The 25,190-nt window shown below is 36.9% G+C and overlaps 1 protein-coding gene across 3 annotated transcripts; it reads right to left on the reverse strand.

Annotated features, from left to right (window-relative positions):
- Positions 1–5,056: 5,056 nt before the first annotated feature.
- Positions 5,057–22,742, reverse strand: LOC117601451 (arylsulfatase B). Of its 3 annotated transcripts, none has more exons than XM_034318175.2 (8): positions 22,308–22,742; positions 18,747–18,906; positions 14,766–14,992; positions 12,054–12,294; positions 11,332–11,489; positions 8,221–8,512; positions 6,510–6,814; positions 5,057–5,728 (listed from the first exon to the last, which is right to left on the reverse strand). In XM_034318175.2, exons 1-8 carry the CDS (start codon positions 22,428–22,430, stop codon positions 5,492–5,494), a joined length of 1,743 nt encoding a protein of 580 aa, XP_034174066.1. In that variant the 5' UTR covers positions 22,431–22,742; the 3' UTR covers positions 5,057–5,491. The 3 variants fall into 3 exon arrangements, with proteins under 3 accessions (XP_034174066.1, XP_034174068.1, XP_034174067.1); XM_034318177.2 differs by lacking the exon at positions 22,308–22,742 and adding an exon at positions 20,586–20,736; XM_034318176.2 differs by lacking the exon at positions 22,308–22,742 and adding an exon at positions 19,454–19,808.
- Positions 22,743–25,190: the final 2,448 nt, after the last annotated feature.

Raw genomic sequence — 25,190 nt, forward strand, 5'->3', positions numbered from 1 at the left:
ATAAGAGTTATTACCAAATAAGTTCAGTGTTGGAACTGCTGGTGTTGTTAATCTTTTCCTCATGAAGTATTTTTCTTTTAAGTAGCTGTTACAGATCACCCTGAATTTCAGTTTTCAGGTGAAAGCACCGACTTTGGGTTGTCACATACTTCCACCCACTATGCCATCCTCTTCTTATCCTTTCTCTCTTGGGGGAAGAAGAACATCCTGCTGTTTTCGTTAATACACCCTCTGATGCTACATATTTTCTTCCTCTTTCTTTTAAGACACATTTTAATAATTAAAATTAAATATATTACTAAAACAGCAATGTAAACAGTTAATGCTTTCAGTAACAAATTTAAAAAATTCTGTACTTACTTAATTTCTATCTTCTCCTCCTGTTGCTGCATCTCATCAGCAGAAGTTATTGAAAAACCTACAAACGTAGAAAAAATTTTAAAAAATATCTTTTTAAATAATAATAGTAGCAATAGTAATAATAATAATAGTAATAATTATAATAATGGAATTCACTAACCTGGAAATTCTGTCACCACTGTCACCCACTGTGCGCCATATTTCTTCAGTCTTGTTCAGTCTTTTTAAATTTTGAAACAATTGAAAAACGCGGCGACAAATTTCGCGGGAACATGACGTCACGATATCTTTAGTTGATATGTTAAAATCAGTGATACAAGGTATTGTTACGTCGCGAGCGAGAGAGAGAGACGGCGCGCGACGTGCAAAATAAAAAAAAAACGAAAAATGGAAAACGAGAACGAAAGTTCTACTATGTTTTATTATGTTGGCTGATACGCGGTTGAGAACGGTATTAGCGCTGCCACCAGTCCTAATCGCTCGAGACGATGTTAGATCCTTCGCGATTAGAACAATAAAAGAGTTGATAGATAGATTAATAGTTAATTAAGAATTTAATTGGGTTCGTCAATGCTCTAGTCCCATACGGGCCCCTCGTGCGAATTTGTACGAAGATGGTAGGCGTGTGTTCGGGTTTCGCATTTCTTTTCTTTAATTGGTCCGAGCTGTAGAATTCAAATTTGACGCCACGAGAGGGGGGGCATGAGTGTCAGCGCCACGCTGCAATACGCAGGCGCGGGCAGTGTGGGGGTGGAAAGGACCGTTCGGGACTGGGCCCGACATTGAGACGAGAATCCGTGACCTCTGCACTCGTATTTTTTGGCCTTCGTGCGTTTGATATACTTTTGTGTTCTTTTTGTGTTTTTATTTTGTATTGGGGGCGATCGGTTGACGTGCGCGAGTTTAATCGGGCGTGCGTCCTCTGCGTGTGAAGCACTGAGTGCATTTGGGGCCGTGTGATCACGGTCATTTTTTGTCCCCACTTGGCGGGACGCTTCCTGTGACCAGGAAATGCACTGGGTGCAATCGTAAGCTCGTGTGATCACGACTGTTTGGTTCTCAATTGGGGAACGTCTCCTGTGATCAGGATTGATTTTGTGCGAGGACCGCGACGATTGGCTGCGACGTCGGCGAGGTGCCCTAGGAGTACGGATGGTAAAGAGCTCTTGCGCGCGATAGACATAAGCTTGAATGATCATTCAAATAGTATTTTAATCTCTAGGTTATAGTTTTACTTTCTTATATATATATATTATCGTTTGTTGTTGTATTATTCTTTTATTTGTTGTAGTTTATTTTGCTTGTGGAACCAGGCTTTTTCCCCACTTGAGTCTGGGGTTTTTTACAGCCGGTTTCCTTTAAAGTCATTTTTTTTCTCTTCTATATAATAAAATCAGTTGTCTTCTTTCTTATTCGTTAAAATCTAATATTGCTTGTGTTTCATTTATCCTCGGTGACCACGATCACACCTTGTTTCCTCTTCCCTTAATATTGACATCTGATAATCGGAACAGCGTGAAAATGAAGGAAAAAGGAAGTGGTTTAAAACGTAAATGAATCGAAACAGTTTAGGCGTAACAAAAATATAATCTCAAAAAAAGTAAACGTGACAATAAATGGTTGGTTAACAGAAAATGCGAGCTGTTTGAAATACAAAGGAAAATAAATGCATTGTTAAGAAAGGTTTAGATTATATGAAAGTGAGACTATTGATTATGGAATAATTAATGTTTGATTAAACGATTCGACGATTCGAGCGACGATGTCGTATACAGAACTGAACGCGAACAAAAAGAAAGAACGGTCCCAGAGGGTAAACTACCAGAATCACGGTTTCGTGGGGCCGCCTTCTTTTGTGTGAGAAACGGAATTTTCAAAATATATTAGATATTCGATACCTTATGTCTCTATTGTGAACGGAACGATCTAGAGGGAAACTTTCCAGAATACGCGGTTTCGTAGATCGCCCGTTTTGCCTCGCTACGTCCAGTTTCGTCGTATTAGATAAAAGGAAATGGACAACTTACCAGGAAACAAGATAAAATGATATTTAATAATAACTTTGATAAACGCTTTCTTTGCTGGTATCGTTGAGAAATCTGGAAATCAAAGAAGACGATGAGGAAAACTGTCACTGCACTACGCGTTCGCGATCGGCCTTTATTACGGTGTTACGGAACGATTAATTACGAAACGAGCACAAAAGTATTATAAAGACGACGCGACGCGAAAGGAAAAAAAAGAAAATAATAATTAATTTAGCGGACGGTTTAAAAACAAAAGAGAAAAAATAGATCATTGAAAAGTGTGAAAAGAATTTAACGTATTCGTATGAGTCCTTTACGCGGAAAACGCGAACCGCAATCTCCCGGCACTCTGCCTTTTTCAAGGACTTTACCGGTCAGCTAATTACGACAATTTCACGCGAAAACTATTGCTCGACGCGAACACGGGCTCCCCGTCACGTACCTCACGATTTTTCGACGAAGAGTCATTTGCCTCAGTCTAGCGATCGTGTCTCAGGGTTCGACCCGCGATCAAGGGCCCAAAGTGGGGACATCATTTGGCAAATCGGGGTACGTGACGGAGGGGAAATCCCGCGCGTATTGGGCTAGTTGGCCGCTCTTCCTAGTTCCCTCATCCCTTCCTGGTTTTTCCTTCTACCTTCGTCTAAGGTTGTCCATTTCTTTCTACCCCTCTAACGCTACAACGGATTTCATGCGTCGCAATTCTAAAGTTCTGGAATATTCGAAATCTGTTGCGACTTAATTTATTTGAATTTACTAGTTAAAGAGGCTTTTATCATGATATTTCCGGTATCGAAAGAGGTCTTCATTTTATTAAAAATATTTGGTTTACTAGTTTGAATGACCATTAGTTGAATGTCGTTAGTTATTATTCATACGTTAATTGTACTGTTAATTCTGTTGTTTAGCGGTTTACGCGAGATGCAGCCGGTGTTTTATAATCGTCGACAATTGTGGATACATGCGTGTCGCATTTAGTTAATATTCATTTCGCTCTTATTAGTTATTAACATTCTTATTCGTATCTCGACGATTTATGTATATTCGAACGTTCTACGTTTAACGTTTAACGACGATGTTTATAGACTCGGTCGACCTTTGTCTCGAACATTCGTGAACGATTTCGAACTACAGCGGTTGTCACGCAAACCCTCGCATTCTAATATCATCCAAATAGTTTCATTCCGTTAGATTTCAATTGTTCTGTTCCAAATCACATGCACTCCTCGTGGAAGGACCGGCTGACGCATGCTTTGGAGGTAGGAGAGGTACTTCGTTGCGAAGTAAAACAAAAATCGTATTTCCCTTATTCCGCGCGGTTAAGCTGGGAAACTTCCAAGTGCGTCGCACTGCTTAACCGCGTGGCGAAAGATGTTGATAGTACCTCTCCTTAACCTTAGCGGTTTCGAATTTCTATGTGTTTATTGCTACGCGGTTTCGACAAGGCAATCGTCCCAAGGAAGGTTAACTTCTTATTGTTTGAAAAGAACTAATTATAGCCTCCTTTGTGTGCCTCGCCTGGGATTATCTCCAAGTGCTGCGCACCGACGAGGTACACAAATTCAGTATATTATACGATTAAACTATTCAACACTATCAAAAAGAAAATGAAAATAAATGTTAACCACGGTCGGATTATTGAAAATAATCCGGACGTAACAGTATGCATGTAGAGAAGCGACATCAGCGCCGCCTGGATTTTCTGCGCCGAGTTAAAATTTGCATCAAATTCACAAGAGTGGAGCTTGGAGGGCCTGAAGGAAAGGGAGCGCTTATAACAAGAGGCGACACTCTCAGAAAGAAACTATTGTAGAAAGAGACAAAAAGTGACACAACCCATTCGGTAATCTTCGTTCTCGGTTGTGAACACTCGACCAGTTTGTATGTAGGTTTACGTACATAGCCTATATTGTGGAATATACATAATAATGATATAAAAACGTGTGTAAAAAGAGATAGAAAACTTGACGTTGTATTAAATTTGCAAATATTGTAATGTCCTTTAAATATATTATCCAAAACCTTCCCTGATCTTATTGCATAATTATGTAATTTATGTTTAAATATATTTTCTAATACTAATTTGCGAAGCAACGCGACGATCAGTGTGCTATCTTAAGGACCGTTTAAACTAAATAACTAACTAGCAAGGGAGAGAGATCAGTACTAATAGCTTACCAGAAGGGTTATTTTCCTCTTTTTTATTCCTGAGTACTAGCTTATTCCTTTTGTTAGTTACTTACCTAATCTGAACAGTTTTTTACTCTGGAACAATCGCTAGCCTGCCTTCAACTGCCCTATCCGATCTAGTAAAGAGCACTTCGTTACGCGGTGGTTTCAGTTGATAATCCTCAATTGATGGATAATTCTCCTCCCTTTTCCCGGATTATTTACGGCCGAATTTGGAGACGAACTGGTCTGACAGCCCGTTAACAACCCCAGTAAGTATTTTTGTCCGGCTTCTCAGGCGACGATTACGCCGAACGATATGGCACAGTCCAAATGCTAGCAATTGATGGAGCCGTTGCCAGTGTTATTTATTTATTTTACTAAGGTATTACGTTTATTAATGTTAGTTTTATTAAACCAGGATGTAAGTTTAGCGTTCAAATATCCCATTAAAATATTTTGAAGAATAACATAATCATCAATTACGATATAAGTATAAATTCATTTATTTTTATTAATGTTTCGTTAATTTCATTGTGTGCTCATCAGTTAAATCAAAGTATGACCAGCAATACTTTTGCATTTACTGAGGCAAACAAAACTGGAACTAATTTGTGTTATCTAATAAAGTATCCTTACTGTAAACGGGAACTAAAGCTTAAATTAAGAGATAATATTACCCTACCCTACATTAGATACGAAAATATAAAAAGTAATTAAATGAAATAAAAACAACAATGTAGAATGTTTTGCATAGCATTTCAAATTTCCATAGTAGAAGTTTGCTTTAAATTACTAAAATATTTAATAATGCTTCTCCTATAAATATTATCTAAAATTTTCGAAATACTTGAAATATTTGTTATATAAAGAAATTTTGTCAAATTAGTCAATTAACAATTATATTTGCAATAACTCTAATAAGCATTATACGGTCAAGTGTAGATGCTCAGTAAGGTTGAAATAAAAACTATTAAAATGTGAACACAGTACACTAAATTGCCAACTACGGCTGCGGTGTTAGGAACATATATTGTAGCTCCTGAATTAATCCAAGGTTCCCACGTATTATTTCTCCTCCTTGGATCAGCTAACCAATCAACGGGAAGTTTAATTTGTCGTATCAAAATGTGACCATAATGTTCCAGGTAAAGGTCTAAGTCTCTCGCAATCTGTAAACAGTAATTTCATAAGTTGTACACGATTTATTTCTTACCGCCTTAAAACCAAAATTCATTATTAATAACCACTGCGCGTTGCTGAAAAGAAGTCGCACAAAGTCACACCGAGAAAAAGGGAGAAAGTTCGATCGCTCTATCCGGCTTGGTCAATTTACGATAGAAGTGTGCCAGTTTATTAGTAGATGTGACCGTTTCAACAAATAACAAAAATGCACGAGTCATATTTTTGATTTATACGAAAAGTTTGTGAAAAATGCCCGATGCGAATGTGTTAAGAACACGGTCGTTGATTACGGCGGCCGCGGACAGACATAATGTTCGAAGTTGAAATTTTATAACCTTGACTTTATCGATCCTTATCTACTGTGCAGAGATGAGAAGATGACGGCAGAGGGACAAAGGGAACACTTCGCACGCTCCGCCCTCTCCCCACCTTTGATCCTCGCATTTAAAGTTCATCGCAACGCTGACTTCGTATCATTCCACTTTGTCACGAAGTCTCATTATCCTTTTCTGTCAGGTAGGTGATGCGATTAGTATATGACCGCATCAGCTAATAACGCGCTACCATCTAGGACACATGTGCGTCAGGTGTGACTTACCGACTACCACCAATCCTACCCGCATTCCTTTCGCTTGTCATCTTCTCATCTCTGCACAGTATGTATTCTTACCTAATCCTAATAAACCTTATTTATTCAATGGAATCCTTGCGAATTTTTTCAGTGGCTACAAATATGTTTATTAATATAAAAATTTGCATGTAACTTACTCTAGGATATGCATCGGCAACGTTTTTCATTTCACATGGGTCGTTTACAATATCGAATAAACATTCCGTGACATTACAAGTAGTAAATATATGTCTATGATAATATGTCATATTCGGACGACACTGAACTGTTGCTTCTCGTCGTAATTGCATCATTGTACTTGGTTGTGTCACTGGCCCACCCAAATGGTAAGTAATACTTTGAGAGACAGAACTTTTCAATACAATATCTGTATATGGCGGTGTCCCTATCGTTATTCCAGAGTCTCCATAATACCCATCGTAGTAGCCATTGTCGACAGATCCTTTAAAAAAGCACATTAGATTGACTTCAGAGACATATTCCTCTTTTGGAGAAATAAATAAATTTCTATAATGAAATAATTACCATAATAATGATAGTAATAACAATACTGAATAGTAATTATCAATAATAATAATAATTCAACTCGAGGCTAATTCAGACATAAAACTATTTTTGCGAATATCCCAAAAACGAAGACCGAGCGGCGGTGACATGCATAGAGAAAAATTGTTCAGAAAAGTGACCTTGACAATATATGTATTTCAAGGTCATCGAAATCGGTGAGGAATCGCTAAAGTAAATAATTACCGAATTAAAGAATATATTAATCTTGAAGTAATAATATGTAAGACGTTGGACATTATATTGAAAGCTACAATTAAACAAAGTATGCATTTGATACAGGCGTAACAAATTATTTGTCGTGGAAATTTTTAAGTGGAAATCTATTTATAAAACAATCCTCAAAATTAGCCTTCATCGCGAAGATAAAATTTGTTCTTTCATTGGATCGTGCAATACTCGTTGCAAGAATGAAATGTCTTAAAGAAATCATAGATCGTTACTCGACCATTTCATTAAAACAATGCCATAAAAGTTTCGCCACAGTTAACGTATTTGACACTTTAATGTTCAAATACGATTTCATATTTCTGAAGAATTCAGTAGGTGTACCATCGTGCATAAACCACATTTGTTACCTACATTGGAGGGATAAGAGATCCAATATTTCAGGCAATGTGTTTGAGGAAGCGAAGATATGTAGCCCTTGTCAATCGATTAAAAGAAAAAACAAATGATTCGATCAGTTGATACTAGAGATATATGAGAAAACGGAAATGTCGAAAATTCAATGGTCCAGAGAGCAGGAAAAGAAATCGGATGGGGTCGAATCGAATCTTGAACTATCTCGGGTATCGAGAATATCGAAATTCCTAAGAATGTCGAGCTATTGGCTATTCAGACTCAGCACATGTGCCTCCACGGCTGTGTGGGTGTATACATATGAAATAACGAAATGAAAGCTAAATGGGTCGAAGATCCTCGGCGGCACTTTCTTTGTGTCACGCAGCTGGAGAATCATCCCGTAGGTAATTATTTATTTTAGCGATTCCGATTTACCGATTTCGATGACCTTGAAATATGTTGTCAAGGTCACTGTTCTAAACATTTTTTCTCTATACATGTTACCGCTGTTCAGCCTTCGTTTTTTTCACGTTCTTCACATACAGAAGTCTTAGACATTTGCTAAGAAAATGTCCTATTTTTTAGCAATTAATAACTTTTAAGAAATAACCATCAACGGCTAAAACCTTTTAAAGTTTACTCGAAAGAGCGTCTTTGACAACGCGTGTCAAGGTCAAGCGTTATCTGAACTGTCTCCCCTAATGTAAATAATTACCTTACCTCGTAATAATTTAAATCGGCTATATATCGCTCCTTCAGTCTTTCGAACTTCGTCAATATTTAGCAAAAGTTTATCCCTGCCTCGTCCATGTCCTTCGCTAAGTAGACGCCATTGATCAATACCATCAATTTCGTCCAAATCCTTTAAATCCCCTCCAGCTGCCGAGTAAAGAGTTGGCAACCAATCTGTTACGTGTATTAACTGGTTAGAAATGCGAGCTGCTTTTTGTATTCTCGGTGACCACAACGCAGCAACACTCCTCACACCTCCTTCGTATAAAGTATATTTTGTCTGTAATAAAAAACAACATATATATATGTGTGTGTGTATGTGCGCGTGTGTACACTAACAATGAGTTTCATCGAACTTGTCGCGGCGTGTGACACTAACACATATTCACGCCGGCAGTCAATTGGCTGCAGTCCCTCCTTCGTGTGCCCCTTGCCCATCGGCTCCCCGGCGTGAATATGTGTTACACGCTGCGACAAATTCGATGCAACTCATTGTCAGTGTACAGATGGCACCTGGTATGGTCCCAGCTGCTAACTACAGGGTGCTTCTCTTGCTAGTGTACTCAAAGGAAATGCCGCCACACCAGTTTGAATGGGCCCAAACCCTTTTCTGTCATCGATATCTCGACGGGGGTGCATACTGCAGCTATGTGCGTGAAAATGTGTGTAACAAGAAGGAAAGTCCCATTTGAACGTTTCCTTCTTGTTACACACATTTTCACACATATGTAGGCGTTTAGTGGAGGAGGAGAGAGTTTCGTCTCCCCGGACGCCTTTGCTTTGCGCCGGGAACCGTTAGGTGGCGGCGAGATGACAGTGTTCTCGCTGGCGGTCGCCCGGCATGCAGTTCGAATATATAAAAGTGCCGAATTGCGGTAGATAGGTGTTTAGGGCAGGGATCGTCTGTTGTCAGCCCCGTTGACGAGTCTGACAGACGATCCCGAGACGAGAAACACCTTTTTCCTCCCCTCTTCTACACATACAGCTGCAGTATGCACCACCGTCGAGATACCGATGATAGAAAAGGGCGTGGATCCCATTCATACTGGTGTGACGGCATTGAGTACACTAGCGAGAGAATAATCACCCTGTATAATTCAAGGTATTGTGGATTCTTAGGACCCACCATGGAACGGGCGTTTCAGCGCGTGGCGGGGGAGGCACATGGTTGTGTAATGCAACAAAAGTCTCAGAGCCACTCTCAAACGTCAGAAGGTGGCCGTCGTGGAGTTTTAACGAGTAGAAATCATGCTGCCCCTCCAGCAGGGAGTACTGGTACAGTATTACCTCGAAATAAACTCGCTATCCCCTCTTCTTTGTTTAAAGTCGCCTGCAGAGCGAATCGCTTAATGCCAGAATGAGAAACGAAGTCATCTTCTGTCCTTTTTAAAAAAACAAACTCGCATGTTCGGCCAAATACTTTATAATGTACCGCTCTCGTCCCGGTTCGAGAACAAAGTCAAGCAGAATCGTTCGGGACCGAACAGTTGCTTATTTCGAGGCAATACTTTGATTTCTAAAGATATTATTATTCTTTTTTATTATTACTATTATTGTTTGCTCAATATTAACGTAAATACTGGCAACGTGCTTCAAGTTTGCATCTCTCCAACATGCTTTTGTTTATTAAGAAATAGGGAGGGTTAACGCGAGACACCTGGCGACGTTTAACTATTTCTAAACATGAGTCCGAGTGGATCCTGACGATGAGTCCGCTCGGCGAGGATAAATTTATATTTAAAATGACCGCCTGTTATTCGTGGGGGCAACTTCCGAAAGCCCCCCTCCCGCCCAAAGGGCAGCCAAATTTCGGATTTATAGTAATGGTGGGACGAGAAAAACTAAAATCAAAATTAAAGAATAAAAGCTTTAAAACTTGAAAGTTGAGCGCTGAAGAGCTGGTGGAAGAGTGATGAGTGGGCATTCTAGTTTTGCTGAGGGAGCACGTGAGGAAGCAAAGGACTCTCCGAGGGAGCAGGAGAGCCATTGCGCAGCCTCACTCTCTCCTGTGCATGCGTAGTCTGATTTTCAAGCCGAATGTAAGTATATTTTATATGTATATCTCGAGAACGGTTTATTTGCCGGACTTGAAAATGGTCTCATTCGATTTCTCGTCCCTCAATTACTATAAATCCGAAGTTTGGCTTTCGGAAGTACACCCTCGATCCGTGCAAACAGCCGATTCCAAAACGGAGATTCTAAATTAGCAGACTGATTTCACGCCGACTCTTAACAGTCTACTTTAAAGGAATCCGTGGCAATCTTTATAATGGAAACGTGCCAGGTGACTCTTAAGTTTGATTTGTTTAGACATGTTGTAAAGTAGGTGTAATACTAGTCAGATGCACTCTCCTTTGTGCAATCAGTGAGGATATGTCCATGGTTTTACCGAAAGACTTTGCTAATCGACAGAGCGAGAATGCGTCTTTAGATAGAGTCAAGACATAAGTTCGCGCACCAGAAGAAGGCACAGCTCGGACAAGCTAAACAGTCACAGGGGTAAGAGGAATCGTGTATTTGCACCGTCCCATTTTTTTCTAATAGGTCCACTGCGTAAAGAAATACACGAACGAAACAAAATACGACAGAATGAGACACAGCCATATTCGATATCCCTGTCTTACTTTATCGCATTTAGTTTCGTTCGCGTATTTCGTCATGCAGTGGACCTATTAGAAAAGAACTGGGTGGTGCGAATGCACGATTCCACTTACCCCTGTGACTTTTTCGTTTGCAGGAACTGTGCCTTCTTCTGGGGCGCGGACAGTACGGAGGCATACAGTAGAATGCGTTGGAGCGCGATTCGAATGCTTTGAATATTTTCCTCAATCATCCGTAACTCAAAAACAAAGGAATATAAGACATGTATGTACATCCGTATATTCATTAGGCGTTTTTTAAAAAGTATTTCAGTATATAGATTTATGTGTATGGACATGTATTTATGATTCATCCTGTATATTAATAAGTTTGATTTGTTTAGATTAGATTTAAAATTAAACAGACAAATAAGCATTTTATATAATTGTTTTTAATTTATTTTCAATTAAATGAGGATAGATTTATAACATAATCTAATTAAATATAATATGATCTTACCCCTCTCAAGGGATAGTTTGAGCCCCAATTTCTATATCTACCGACAGATGCAGCTCCATTATCAGTGAGAAATAAAATCAGAGAATCTCTCAACATTCCTTTGTCGCCCAACGCATGAACAATACGTCCAACCGAATCGTCCAATCTAGACACCATTCCTAATACAATAAAAAACAAATTTCACTTTTACTTTTAACGTTACAAAAATAATTTTTTGTATTTACAAACTTCTTGTAATGATAATTACATTAATATTGATATATTTTGAAATATCATTTGATACAATGTGTATAACTGAGGCGAAATTCACAATAATTTTTTGAAAATTAAGAAAAAGTTATATCATTTTTATGCATGAAAATGTTACGTTAAAAAGTCTATTTAATATTAATTAAATCTGTAAATAAAAGAGTGTAAGAAAGTGTCACAATTGCAACGTATTACTCTTACAATTAGTTAAAAAACATTTAAATTTAATTAAATAAACAGTAATAAGAAAGTGTTCAAACTTTTATTCACAAAAAATTGTAAACTCAGGCAATCAAATTATGTAAGTATACACAACACACTCTATCTAACGTGGGTAAATCTAACCGTAACGAATAGGTGGCGAGATTTAAAAATGAAATAGAAACTATAAAGTAAGGGAGATAGATAATATGCAAAATGTAAACTTGGCATGAAAACCTCTAAATGCTTTTATAATTCATTTATTTACATACTGGCATATTTGCGACGATTTGGCTCACGAATGTGTGTAAATTCTCTGTCGTTGTTTTCATTAACAGGTTGTTCCAAAGGAGCGTGGACTGCTAGATGCGATATTTGAAGGTACAATGGTCTAGGCAATTCGTGATTTTCAATAATTTTTATCGCTTCTTCGGTAAACAAATCTGTTGCATATTCGCGATTAATCCCATGAGCTGGATCATCACCGCGATGCAAATCATATCCACTCATATTCTGCAAATATAAATTGATATAAATTATCATGTAAATATATAAGAGATTTTACAAAATTCTACACGTATAGTTATATTAACTTTCGGCCGACCTAGCGCTAAACAGTCACACTCTAGTGAACTTCAGATCTACTTGAATCTTTAGATTATAGAATCATTGTGCGCATGGGCACAAAACCAGCTCAAAGAGCTTCACTCTACAGTAAAAGCTGGATATATGCAACAAAAGTTTGGCTGGATATATGCAACATCGCTATCCCCTCCACTTGGGGGGATCCCCCTAAGCCGAACCGAGCCGCTCGGCGAGGAAACCGTGTACAGTAAAACCTGGATAAATTCAACCAAGATTGGGACCCAGTGGTTGCGTTTACCTAAGCACGGTATCGAATCTCGGATGACACGCGACGACCAGCCAAGCGTGAACGTAGAAAGGGACAGACAGTGGTGGAAAAAGAGAGGTCCGATAATCAAAGGAAAGAGCCGAAACGTATCGGTGTGACTAATACTAATTGAATCAAAAAACTTTTTTATTTTTCACTTTTTTTTAGTGAAACTTTTACTAGCGCATTGGTGAGATTTTTGCGATTAAAGTGGTACCAAACACGAGATAGTTTCAATTATAATTACTTACTAAAATTGATGTTAAAAGTTGGCGAAAAGCAAGAGAGATCGAAATCAAAACCAGTCGCGGTGTTGGCTTTGGTTTCAAAGGTTTCATTTATTCTAGCGAGGTGTCGATTCTGGGCATTTAATGTTTCATTTATTCAAGCGAGGAGTCGATTCCGGGCATTTAATGTTTTATTTATTCAAGCAAGGAGTCGATTCCGGGCATTTAATGTTTCATTTATCCAAGCGAGGTGTCGATTCTGAATCCGTACACATGTTTTCTATTCAGCCGACATGTCGATTCTGTGTCCGTACACGTCTTTTGTATTCAGCCGACATCATTTATATTCAGTCGTGGTGTCAATTCCATGTCGTTTATTCTATTACTATTGTTTATAAATATAATTCAACCTATATCGAGTTTGGTATCATTTTAATCAGAAAAATCTCACAAATGCGTTAGTAAAAGTTTCATTGGGAAAGGTTAAAAATAAAAAGGTTTTATCGTTGAATTAGTATTAGTCACACCAATATTACGGTAGGATCATATTACACGGTTTCCTGGTCGAACGGCTCGGTTCGCCTAGGGGGATCCCCCCAAGTGGAGGGGATAGCAATGTTTCACTTATCCAAGCATTCTTTCGTTGAATTTATCCAGGTTTTACTGTAATATGATCCGACCGTAATATCGGTGTGACACCAAAGATACATCAAACACGCAACATGCAGCATACAACACGTCGCATGTTGTGTACGAACGTAGAATAGGTATCGCGGCACGGTACAAACGATTTGTACGGACGTAGAATCGACACCAGGACTGGATATATGCAACGTTTAAATGCCCAGAATCGACACCTCGGCTGGATATATGCAACGTTTGAAACCCGAGTCGACACCGCAACCGGTTTTCATTTCCAATCCTCCTTTGCTTTTCGCCAACTTTTAACATCAATTTTAGCAAGTAATTATAATTCAAACTATATCATGTTTGGTATCATTTTAATCCGAAAAATTTCACCAATAAAAAAAAGTAAAAGTTTCAGTAAAAAAAATTCAAAAATAAAAAAGTTTTATAGTTGAATTAGTATTAGTCACACCGATACGTTTCGGCTCTTTCCTTTGATCATCGGACCTCTCTCTTTCCACCACTGTCTGTCCTTTTCTACGTTCACGCTTGGCTGCTCGTCGCGTGTAACCCGAGATTAGAACCTCGGCTGGATATATGCAACGTCTGGGTCCCAATGTTTGTTGCATATATCCAGCTTTTACTGTACTCCTTAGCTCTTTCGATGTAGCGGGAAGGCGTTGCAAGGGAAATCGTGCTGCGGTGGCCGAGGTGATAGGAATACGAACGTGTGGCGTTCGACAGAGAACAAGTCCAAAAGTGAAATTTTTTGAAGAATCCAAAGTTCTGATGACAGTTCTATTTGCACCCCGGAGAGTTCTATCGGAAGTTATTATGGCCCAAAGATATAAAATCAAAAACAAACATGTTCTGGCCATTTTTATGGAAATTTGAGGTGCCAGTTTCGAGATTAGACATTGTTTTTTTAATATTTCACGGTCGGAAATATTGCTGAAACCTATCAGGAACTGCAGAACTATTTGAAAACTATAAAATACGATGATTTAAGTAACATTTTTCGCATGATGCGGTGCCACGCGAAGTTGGCACCTCATATTTTCAAAATGCTATTTTTTTAGGTATTTCGCCGGAACTATTTCTGAAACCTATCAGGAACTGTAGAACTATTGCGGATGCAAATAGAACTGTTGCTAAAAGTTTTGTTTGTTGAAAATGAGGTGCTAACTTCACAGACGCGAGTTGAATTAAAATTAAATCGAATGAAAGTTATGTCTTACCTGATCTGAATAGTTGTAATCATAATAAGATATATGACTGTTATAAAAACCTAGAAAAGAATCGAAACCTCTATGTAATGGTGTATACTGAGGTGTATGATACCCCATATGCCATTTTCCAATTAATTTTGTCGTATATCCTAAGCCTCGTAAATGTTCTGGTAAAATTTTTATGTCCAATGGAAGACCACGCGGCTCACCACCGCGAATTCCATCTCCTTGCATTCCTAAATAAATCGATAGTCATCTTTAACATTACATTTTCTATAACTTATGTTCTGTGGGAGTTATCAAATGAAGGCTCTATATCAGCGTTTTTCAAACTTTTCATTTTTAGACCAGTGTTCCTTATCATTTTTTTTCGCAACCATAGGTTGCTAATACATAGCTATGATAAATTCAGAAAGTATTGACGTACCAAATTTTATTGTCATAACTATAATTAAGAATTAAAATATTATTATAATATGTCTTAAAACTGATGTAAATTATATTGAACATTTCTCTCAAAATGGAAATTTTGGTTAGAAATAAGAAAATATATATGTCCTATTTTAGTTCCTCACAAACTATCGTATTTTTATTTACCTTTCGAGGCCATCTGAAACCCATCGTACACGTTTAGAATCTGCTTACAACTATGATAATATATCGCTACTGTGTTCTTGAGAACGAGAAGAAACTGATTTTGAGAGAATAAAACTTATGAACATGTAGAGCGCTAAAACGCTTAATGGCAATGAGTAAATAATGTAAATAATATGAAATAATGCAAATACTACACGACGTATGAACTCTGCGCTCGCTGCATACCGAGCACACCACAGGTTGTTAGAGTTTTGGGACGTGACGTGGGTGCGCAATGATCGTGACACTCGGTAACAAATAATAACATTTATTACTAAGATTATAATTATACGGAGTGTACGTAGTGCTCGTGGCGACTGCTCGGTACCTTCTGCCGTTTTTCGTCAAAGTTGAAAAGGTTGTCCCAGGGAAAATGCGGAAGGGGGCAAAATAACCCTCCAACTTCAAGAAATAGCTTCAAGAAAACGTCCCTTCATTACCCTTGGCAGTTAGCTGTCCTACCAACCGAACCGAGGTTCTTGCAATCGTTACTTTTATTGCCTATCCTCGAGTTCTATAATTCGTTATATAACCTCGAGTTATATAATTTCTAAAAATAATATAAAGCCCCAGAAAATCTTTTCCTAAAACGACACGACAGTCCGCCACAGAGTCATAAAACCCTTGCTTCCGGTCATACGCATTCGTGATTAGACGGACGTAGCTCCTAAATACAAATTGTATAAATACCGGCAAAAATATTCGAGAAAGTATTCCATCAATTCAGCTAAAACTTGCATAGAGCAGCCGAACCTTCGCGGATCAGGCTCTCTCTTCCTCACATGTTCTACCAAACTTTTTTCGGGACGCAGCCAGAGCTTCGCAGATCAAACTCTCCGATCCGCCTTATACATATTTACAACTCGACACGACGCAACGTCTTGAAAAACTCCTAAAGCCGGGTATCCACTTGTATGAAACGCCCGTATCGTATCACCATTTCGTATCGTTTTGAAAAGACACGCGATGCTTCGTTGGTTACCACAGCTTGCTACGAAACGGTCAATTTTTCTTCGTTTCTTGAAAGACATGTTACGGCAATAGGACTGGGCCACTAATAGGGTGGCCAAGAATGAGTTAAGCCGGATATCCACTTGTATCAAATGCTCGTATCGTATCACCGTTGCGTATCCTTTTGAAAAGACACTCATTGCATCGCTGCCTATCACAGCGTGCTACGGCGCTTTAGACGATAAAATTTGTCTAAATTAAATTAGATTAAATTCATAAATAATTTCATCGATTTTGAAATGAATCCAATAATACCGCAAGATTTCAAATAAATTGAAATGCTAATGTATTGAACTTGAAACCCAATTGACGGCACGAAACGCTATGTCAAGTGCAAACGCATGAACCTTTCCTTCGATGCAACGGCAGAGAACCGACAAATTTTTCGGATGGGCCCGTTGCGTATCTCCGTATCAAAGAAACAGCACACAGCACAGCTGTAGTGGCCCAGTCCTATTGCCCAACCGTTTCTTCCAAGAAACGAAGAAATATTAACGGAGCCGTAGCACGCTGTGTCATGCAACGATACAGCGCCTGCCTCTTTAAATGAATACGCAACGGTGATAGGATAAGGGCGTTTAATACAAGTGGATACCTGGCTTTAGAATCCCCTGCAGGGATGATTACTGAACTGATTCTGAACAAGTTCTTCTCTATGGCTCGGCAAAAATGAGGAATTTCTCTAAGATCTAACGTGGTTGATATTTTCACTTGCGGTCAAAAATGGTAAGTCCGGAAGTCCAAAAATAGATTTTCAGAACGGTCTTTCAATGATGATTTCATAAGTGGTATTCTTTTTATTCTAAGACGGAGTATTTTCCTTAAATTTTTTTGGTTTTTCCCCATTTTAACCAACTTTCGGTCCAGGCCGGAAGTCGAATCATCCGTCATTTTGAAGCCTTTTTAATGTTTATTCTGAATATCACATTCATTTTGAGGTCTGATATAGTTAGTATTTTCACTTACAGTTTTGTGTCACTTCCGGTCAGAACCGGCAGTCCAAAACCCTTAAACGCACGGTTTCAGATCATGAGAAACATAATAGCGAAAACCATTTCCGTTTGTATCTTACCGTTTTTGCTCCACAGGGAGACAGACATACGAACACACTAAAAAACCTATAAAAGAGAAACTCCAGTAACTTTTTCTTTTGCCAAATTGTTGATTAAGGTTTCGTTTTTGAATTACTAACAGAAAATACTGTGAAATTAGAGCACGGGCTGAATCGTGAGAGCGTTGGCTGTTGATATCGTTCAAACGGTGATCATGAACAAGCGCGACGATTCTAAATCGGCACAATTTGCTGCTTCGTTTTACAGAACTGAAAATTGAAATATCGATTTCCGAAGCGTGTGTTTCGCTTTCAACAGCTGACAGCTGTGCAGATTCTGGACAAAGAGAGATGCAAAAAGACAAGGATGTGTATCTATCTAGTCCTTTGAAAGCATAAATGTATCGTTGACCTCGAGATTAGGCAGATCCTTGTCTTTTTACGTATCTTTTTGGCCGGACACTGACCTAGTATCGACTCAGCTGACAGCTATTTTGAAAGCAAAACACACGCTTCGGAGGTTGATATTCTAATTTTCAGTTGCTTATATCTCGATAACGAAGCCGCAAATTGTGCGTTTTAAACAAATTCGAAACCGCCAAAATAATGACTTGATTAAATACCTATAATATTTTAGTAATTGATAAAATCGACTATTAAAGTTCGTTTATATCTTTTAGTTCGACTTAATAGACAGAAAACATTGAAAATACTACTATAAATGGTTCTAATTCGATGGCAAAAGTGTGTAATTGGTCATCGGTCGCCTCACGACAGCCGAATTAAACTGTTTGGCCTAACCTAACACAAACGCGATCTAAACCTATGCTAAACCTAGCCCAAACCTACAACTGTGGCATTGACAACATTTGTACGTATACCGAAGTTCACCAGAGTCCATAACTGCGACGCGCAGGTTGGAAGATGGTGGGGGAACGCAGCGAGCTCTCTGCTAATCGCTTTCCACTTCGTTTTGAAGTATCGCCAATCAGGATGAAGATGCGCGCTGGAGAAACGCGAAGAACGAAAACTGGTCTTTTCGCAGTTATGGACTCTGGTGAACTGCGGTATACATATATCGACTTTGAAAAAGTCAAACGAGGTTATATGTCGAGGAACGAATGATTAAAAACGATTACCTTGACAACATATTTCAAGGTCTATCCTCTACTTTTAACCTTAAATTTGTAATAGTTATTTTTAATTATCTTGAGTTTTATAGCGATTCTTCAGTTCTTTTAGCTGATATTTTTGCCTTAAGGAACGAAATAGTTATTTATTGACATACATACCAATTCGTATTGGATAAAGTCCAGTTAAGAAAGCTGATCTAGAAGATGTACTAGACGGTAGAACATAGTGTCTATTTAATATAATCCCATTATAGGCAAGAGCATCGATGTTAGGAGTTGGAATCTGATTTGATCCATGAAAACCAACGTCGTTCCATCCCTACGGAACATCATAATTTGTTTTTATTTATCGTTGTAAACAGTTCATATTTAATATTTAGAAAAAACATTTGTACATACACATAACAAGTATACATACAGGAAATTAAAAATAATTATTTAGTAAAATGCAATATAATAAAAAAAAAGACAAATATCTATATATAATAGTGGGTGATAAAACTATGTATTATCAAAACTTCGAAATTACCACTCATTCAAAGTTTGAACAAAAATGGAAATGAAACTACGCTTATAACGATACATTTCTTATTTCAAAGTATATTGTTATGTTTTTAATAACACATGACCACAACTTGAAATTCTCTGCAAATTAAAATTTAAAAGAAAAATGTAAGTACATATTAATATTTCGTCACGTCACCTTACGTAGCCGTAAGTTTTCTTGTACTCGTATTTCAATAAAAAGTACATTACCGTTCAAAAATTTGAATGTAGTTAAACAGAATCTTAAAAGGATTCTTTTAATATACATAATTAAAATACTATTTACATACTATACTACTATACCATACTACGCTACTTACAATATGTAATAAATTGTTTTTTTTTTACAGATGATAATTTCCTATAAATTAACACAGGATTGTTTGTCTAAAATTTAAAATTTTTAAACGATAACGTAAATACTTAATAGTTAACAAACACCTGATAATAAATCAATATTAGTATAAGTAAACAACAAATACAAGGGATCAGCAGTAGCAAGTCACGCCTACGAATGATTAACCGAAGCACAAATTCATAGTTTGTTATAAATATTATGCGGTTTAATGCTGATTAACCCGTGTACCGAATGCATGTATGTATGTATGTACAGACAACATGGTTAAAATAAAATAAAGCCGATATAACGCCCGTATCACAAGGTCAAGGCAGGCGTCGTACATTAATGACGCTCAACTCGACCAAATCACAGGCGACCATATTGAACCGGCACACGTCGATTTTTCACGATAGGCAGCGTTTAGAGAAATATAAACTTTCCTTTTCTTAAACTGCATGTTTTTGAATAAAACATTTAGATAATGATCATTTGTTTAAATTATAATATATTAAAAATTTGAACTTTTTAATTAAGTTTTGTTACTGAATGGTAATTTACTTTATATACAGGGTGTTTTATAAGTTCTGTCGAAATAGTCGAAAATGGGGGGTTGCTGTGGTGATTCTGAACAATGTTTTCCTTTACCAAAATTTTGATTAAAGCTTCCTTTTTGAATTATTAACGAAAAACACTGGCCAATGATAGTGCTGGCTCTCAACCGCGCTCGGTCCTGGTCGTGAACAAACGCCTTGACACAGCGTGGGTATCAAGGGAAGCGTGCTACTAATTCCACATTGTTCTTAATTTAAGACGATGTAACATTTATCACACGCTTCCTTCGATACCCACGCTGTGCCAATGCGTTTGATCACGACCACGACCGAGCGCGGTTGAGAACCAACGCTTTCGCCTAGAGCGCGCGTTCTCATTGGCCAGTGTTTTTCGTTAATAATTCAAAAACGAAGCTTCAACCAATACTTTGGTAAAGGAAAAAGTTGTTCAGAATCACCCCAGCAACCCCCGATTTTCGGGTGTTCTGTGACATCTTGTATACATACGCTCTTCCTGTTAACAAGTATCAACTTTAATAAGAATTAAGAAGTAAGAACTACCTTGGAATAAGCTTCATCAATTCCTTTACAGTAAATATTTGTAATAAAAGTTAATAATTTTATAGCGACAAATTAATAAATCTGACAAAAAAACCGCACGAACTTTTTCCGTACGCAATACATACATAATTTGTGTTACGACTATCCGATCAGAAAGAAGTTTCGCAGGACGGCACAGGGAAAGAGGGGGTACTACGCGCATATCGACTGACTCCCTAGTTTTACATAAACCTAATTAGTAGATATTACTTCGACTAATCATACATCACAACCGAAAGTAAGGATGTGTGAACTGAGGTGGGGCGCAATTAATCAGATCGCGTTATTCTCACTTCTTGTACTTACGTGCACCCAGTTTGATCACTCATATTATGTGTAGAAAATTTAACACTATGTTATAGTAATTAACATTATAGTTTGAAAGAAGATAAATGTGACATAATTATAGCAAAGAAAATGGCAAGTATAATTTTGTAGTTGCGATGAGTCAGAAGCGCCGTGCATGCTTTCCGTTGATTGTGTGAGTGAACGCATACAGGTCATGGCACAAGGAGTCTGTGCCCTTAGTGCAGAAATGTAGATGATTTTCAAACTACGATAATTATCTTAAATAAGGACAATTTTAATTTGTAACACTTTCGTACAGTAGACTAATCATAACAAATTATGCGAAGCAAACTAGCATAAGTGACGATAAAGAAATATATTGTTTCATTTTATATTCGTCATTTACCACTTTTTTTTCAAATCAAACATTATCTCTTAGAAATAATTGTTTCATTATAAAATTTAGATGTTACATGTACAAAAAGGAATAAACTGATTTAAAAAAATATAAATTAACACTAAAATACTATGTACCTATTATTTATAAAATAATTTATTCTCTAAGAGATCCGATCATACGAAATCGCGTGCTTGGTCGTCAACTTTTTAATACAATGAAATCCTATTGATCCGGATCTCGTTAATATAAATTATGAAACATGCATGTAATGTGCATTTACCACCTTGCATAGGAACAAAATTTTCATATCGCTAATTAATTAATCTTTTACTAATTAGTTAATATGCGGAGTCTACGCCTACTCCAATGCGTACAAGTCGTCGTTCTCTTCATCCTGTTTCTTTGTCACCGTCGTGCCTGACCAGTTTGATACAAAACTGTAACTACATATTATGTACATTCATATCAGCAACAACCAGAAAAACAATCTTAAATAATGTAAATTCATTATAGGTCAGCGAGTACGAATGTGTTAAAATATTAAATTTTAAATATTTTCTGAAATAAATGAATATATAGTTTTTATTTCTAATTTCATAGTAATCCTTTGCTCTACTGATAATTTAAGCAAAAATGAAATAACGATGAAATTTATTACTTTATACATTAGAGAGTAAAGCTGTCCCTAGAAATTACATAATCGCACATTTAACATTGACGAACACGCGATATCGCGTGAGGGGACATTTTACGTTGACAATCAAACACTCGATGTCGCGTGAAAGTTAGCGAACATGTTAATACCTAATTTGTGTAATTTTTGTCAAATGCGAAAGTATTTAAAAACCGTGCCTAGGGCAAATGCCCCGTTTACTCGATTCCAGGAATATCAATGTTAGAAATAATTCGAATATTATGTTTGTTGTAAGCACAGACACATATTACGTATTATCATTAATGATCATTTTTTATTCAAAATTTTATTATAATCTTACCAAATCGTCAGCCATGATTACAATAATATGGGGTGCCGTTTCGTATAGACCAATTGTTCGACCTACACATAACATTAACAGTAACAATAATGTACTGATCCAAATTATAGAACGTTGGCACATCTTTTTTTTTTAAAGAAAAGAAAATTTGATAAAAGAAAGAAAAGTATAACAACACTGAAAAACACTTCCTATTATATTTTCACACTTTTAGGCACAATTCAAAAATGACAACAATTACACATTATGTTTGATGCTTATGACAGAACTCTTGCAGGATGCAGAAGAATGAAGAACAGAAATAAATACGCTTATATAGTCCACCCACGAAGGAACTGTATCATGAATGGAGCATAGGGCAGGGAAGGGAAGGGAAGGGAAGAGAACATACACCAATAATTACGGCAATAAAGAAGGTACATGTTTCAACTCGGTTGCTTCTCAAGTTACTTATTATTCTCTGTACTTATGTAATCATGTAAACTGTTTTTTATTTTGAAAGAATTTTTTGTTCAATTTTAATCTCTTAATAAGCTTTTTAACGCTATCGGTTGTTGACAGAATACCAATTAATAATTTTTGTAGTGTTACAAAATAACTTATAATTGAATTGAAATAATAAAAATTAGTTGTACATCATTTAAGAGAAAATTGAAAGTAAGGGTTGAACCTTTCAATCTTTAGGTACTGTTAAGTTATGAGGTGATAATTCTTATTTGTTTTGTCTGTTGATAGTAGGTTATATCTTGAATAATAATATATGTATAATTAGAAAAAATGAGTTTTGTAAAAGATAAAAAGACCTTATACATATATTTTTAATAAGTTAAAATAGATTAATCCTCGCCCAACGATTGCAGGACCACTTTGACCTAGTTATAAAAAACAAAAGCTTATTTATATAACTTATGGGAAAAGAATATAAATTTCAATTTTAAATATAAATTTTAATTTTCTACTCAATTCAGCTTTCGGACCTGCATTTAATGACCGTTTTCTGAGGGTTAATTGCGTTTCCTGAACATGTGATTGAATAATGTGATTGAATCATAATCTTTATTGTAATTAAAAGAACTTTTCGAAAGCAGAAAGGAAGTAATAGAGAGAGGCGGGGCGTCATGGCTACTGTCAATGTTATTTATTTTGTAAAATAATCTAACAGTCAAAAATGAAAATAACAAACGACGTACAATCCTTAATTTATTTCATTTCAATTTGTTGTTTGTAAATAATCTAAATAATTTTTAGATGATTTTAATGACGATGTAGAAAATATCATTTTTAGCCATTACGCTCCATAAGCGGGATAACATGGCCACTACTACGGGGCGTTATGGTCAGAATAATTTTTTATTATAATTGTTAGTATTTCATAATAATTGAATAATGATCTAACAAGTAGATTTAGTGATATAAATAATAAAAAGTTTTGATAAAGTTTTTTAGTTGTAGAACCTTTCAATACCAGAGCGTTCTTTTAGAGGTTAAGCTTTCACTAGAATCAATGGCCAAACCGCCCCAATTGCAGTGTTCATCACGCCACAAATGCATTTCTTTTTGATACAATTTGGAAAATTGATTAAGTACATACATAATGACAGACGCAAAGTAAAATAGTTCAACATTCTTTTTAACCGATTTCGAAAAGGAGGAGGTTACTTAATTCGATCAGTATTTTTTTTTTTTCAATATGTGTTCACCGATTACTCCAAGATAGATGGACCAATCGGAATGAAACGTTTTGCATCTTGTAGAGTATGTTTCTCGATTGGTCCCGTAAAATACATTTTGCATTTTTTCATTGCTAACGATTTTTATTGCAAAAAACGTACCGTTTCATTTATATGTTCGGCATTTACTCTACTCGGAATGTATCGATCGCAATGAAACCTTTCGCATTTAATAGGAAATATTTCCGCGATGATTCCACTTCCAAAAACTTATGGAATTTGTTATTGTTAATAATTATTGTTATTACAAAATTGTTTGATGTTTGCAGTGTATAGCCATTACTTTGCAAGTAATGAACCGATCGCGATTTTTCAAAATTGTCCCTGGAAGTAGACCTCGTCAGTTTCTTTACCAATTAATTGCTAAACAATTTTTCTTTCCAGTAATTTTCTTTTTTTAAACATAAAATAATATGGTGAACTTGTAGATGAGCTACCCCGCCTCCGATTTTGATGATTTTTAAATATGTTGTAAAATTCGATATTTTAAGCAACTTTTTTCCTCTGAGCTATATGTCGGACTCGATCAGTTTGCGAAATATTCGCGAAAAACTATGAGTACAATTACATTAAATTTCACCTGCGCGTATACGTCTGCGGCTGGGCGTGCGTCGGCAAGCGACACGCGCTTCTCTAGTATTTCTGTCAATAACACCACATGGCCCGACTACCATTCATATGACGGGTGAGCTTAAAATTAAATTTAAATAATTTCAATAATTTGAAATTACTTACCTAAAGGCGGCCGGAATATTAATATAGCATAACCTAACTTAATGGACATGTAAGTAACAGTATTTTATTTTTCTTTTACTTATACTTGGAGGTATACCTAATTGAACATGTAACTAACAGTATTTTATACGTGTAGGTTAGGGTAGGTTAGGTTAGATAATAGTAATATTCCGGCCGCCATCGGGCGGCCGGCCACGCGAGTCGAATATTATAATTTGATTTGTCAGCTCTCCCGTTGTATGATTAGGAGCCGGACCACACGCTGTTGCTTACAGAAACGGTAGGCAAGAGAGCCGGCGCACACATGGCCACGGGCCCATACGTATAGGCAGAATTCGCTGTATTAGTAACAATATTCTTTCGCGAATATCTCAGACCCTAAAAAGGGGTCCGGGATTTTTCGTTTTTCGTGCTTATA

Source organism: Osmia lignaria, chromosome 6 (assembly GCF_051020975.1).
Source record: "Osmia lignaria lignaria isolate PbOS001 chromosome 6, iyOsmLign1, whole genome shotgun sequence".
NCBI lineage: Eukaryota > Metazoa > Arthropoda > Insecta > Hymenoptera > Megachilidae > Osmia > Osmia lignaria.

What these genes read in the sequence shown, in the direction of transcription:
- LOC117601451 (XM_034318175.2), bottom strand. Translation starts at nt 22,430, where the DNA reads ATGTGCCAACGTTCTATAATTTGGATCAGTACATTATTGTTACTGTTA. An exon ending in ATTACAACTATTCAGATCAG is followed by an intron (nt 12,295 to 14,765) that starts GTAAGACATAAC and finishes TTATATTTGCAG; the next exon opens with AATATGAGTGGATATGATTT. An exon ending in TTGCCGATGCATATCCTAGA is followed by an intron (nt 5,729 to 6,509) that starts GTAAGTTACATG and finishes TACTGTTTACAG; the next exon opens with ATTGCGAGAGACTTAGACCT.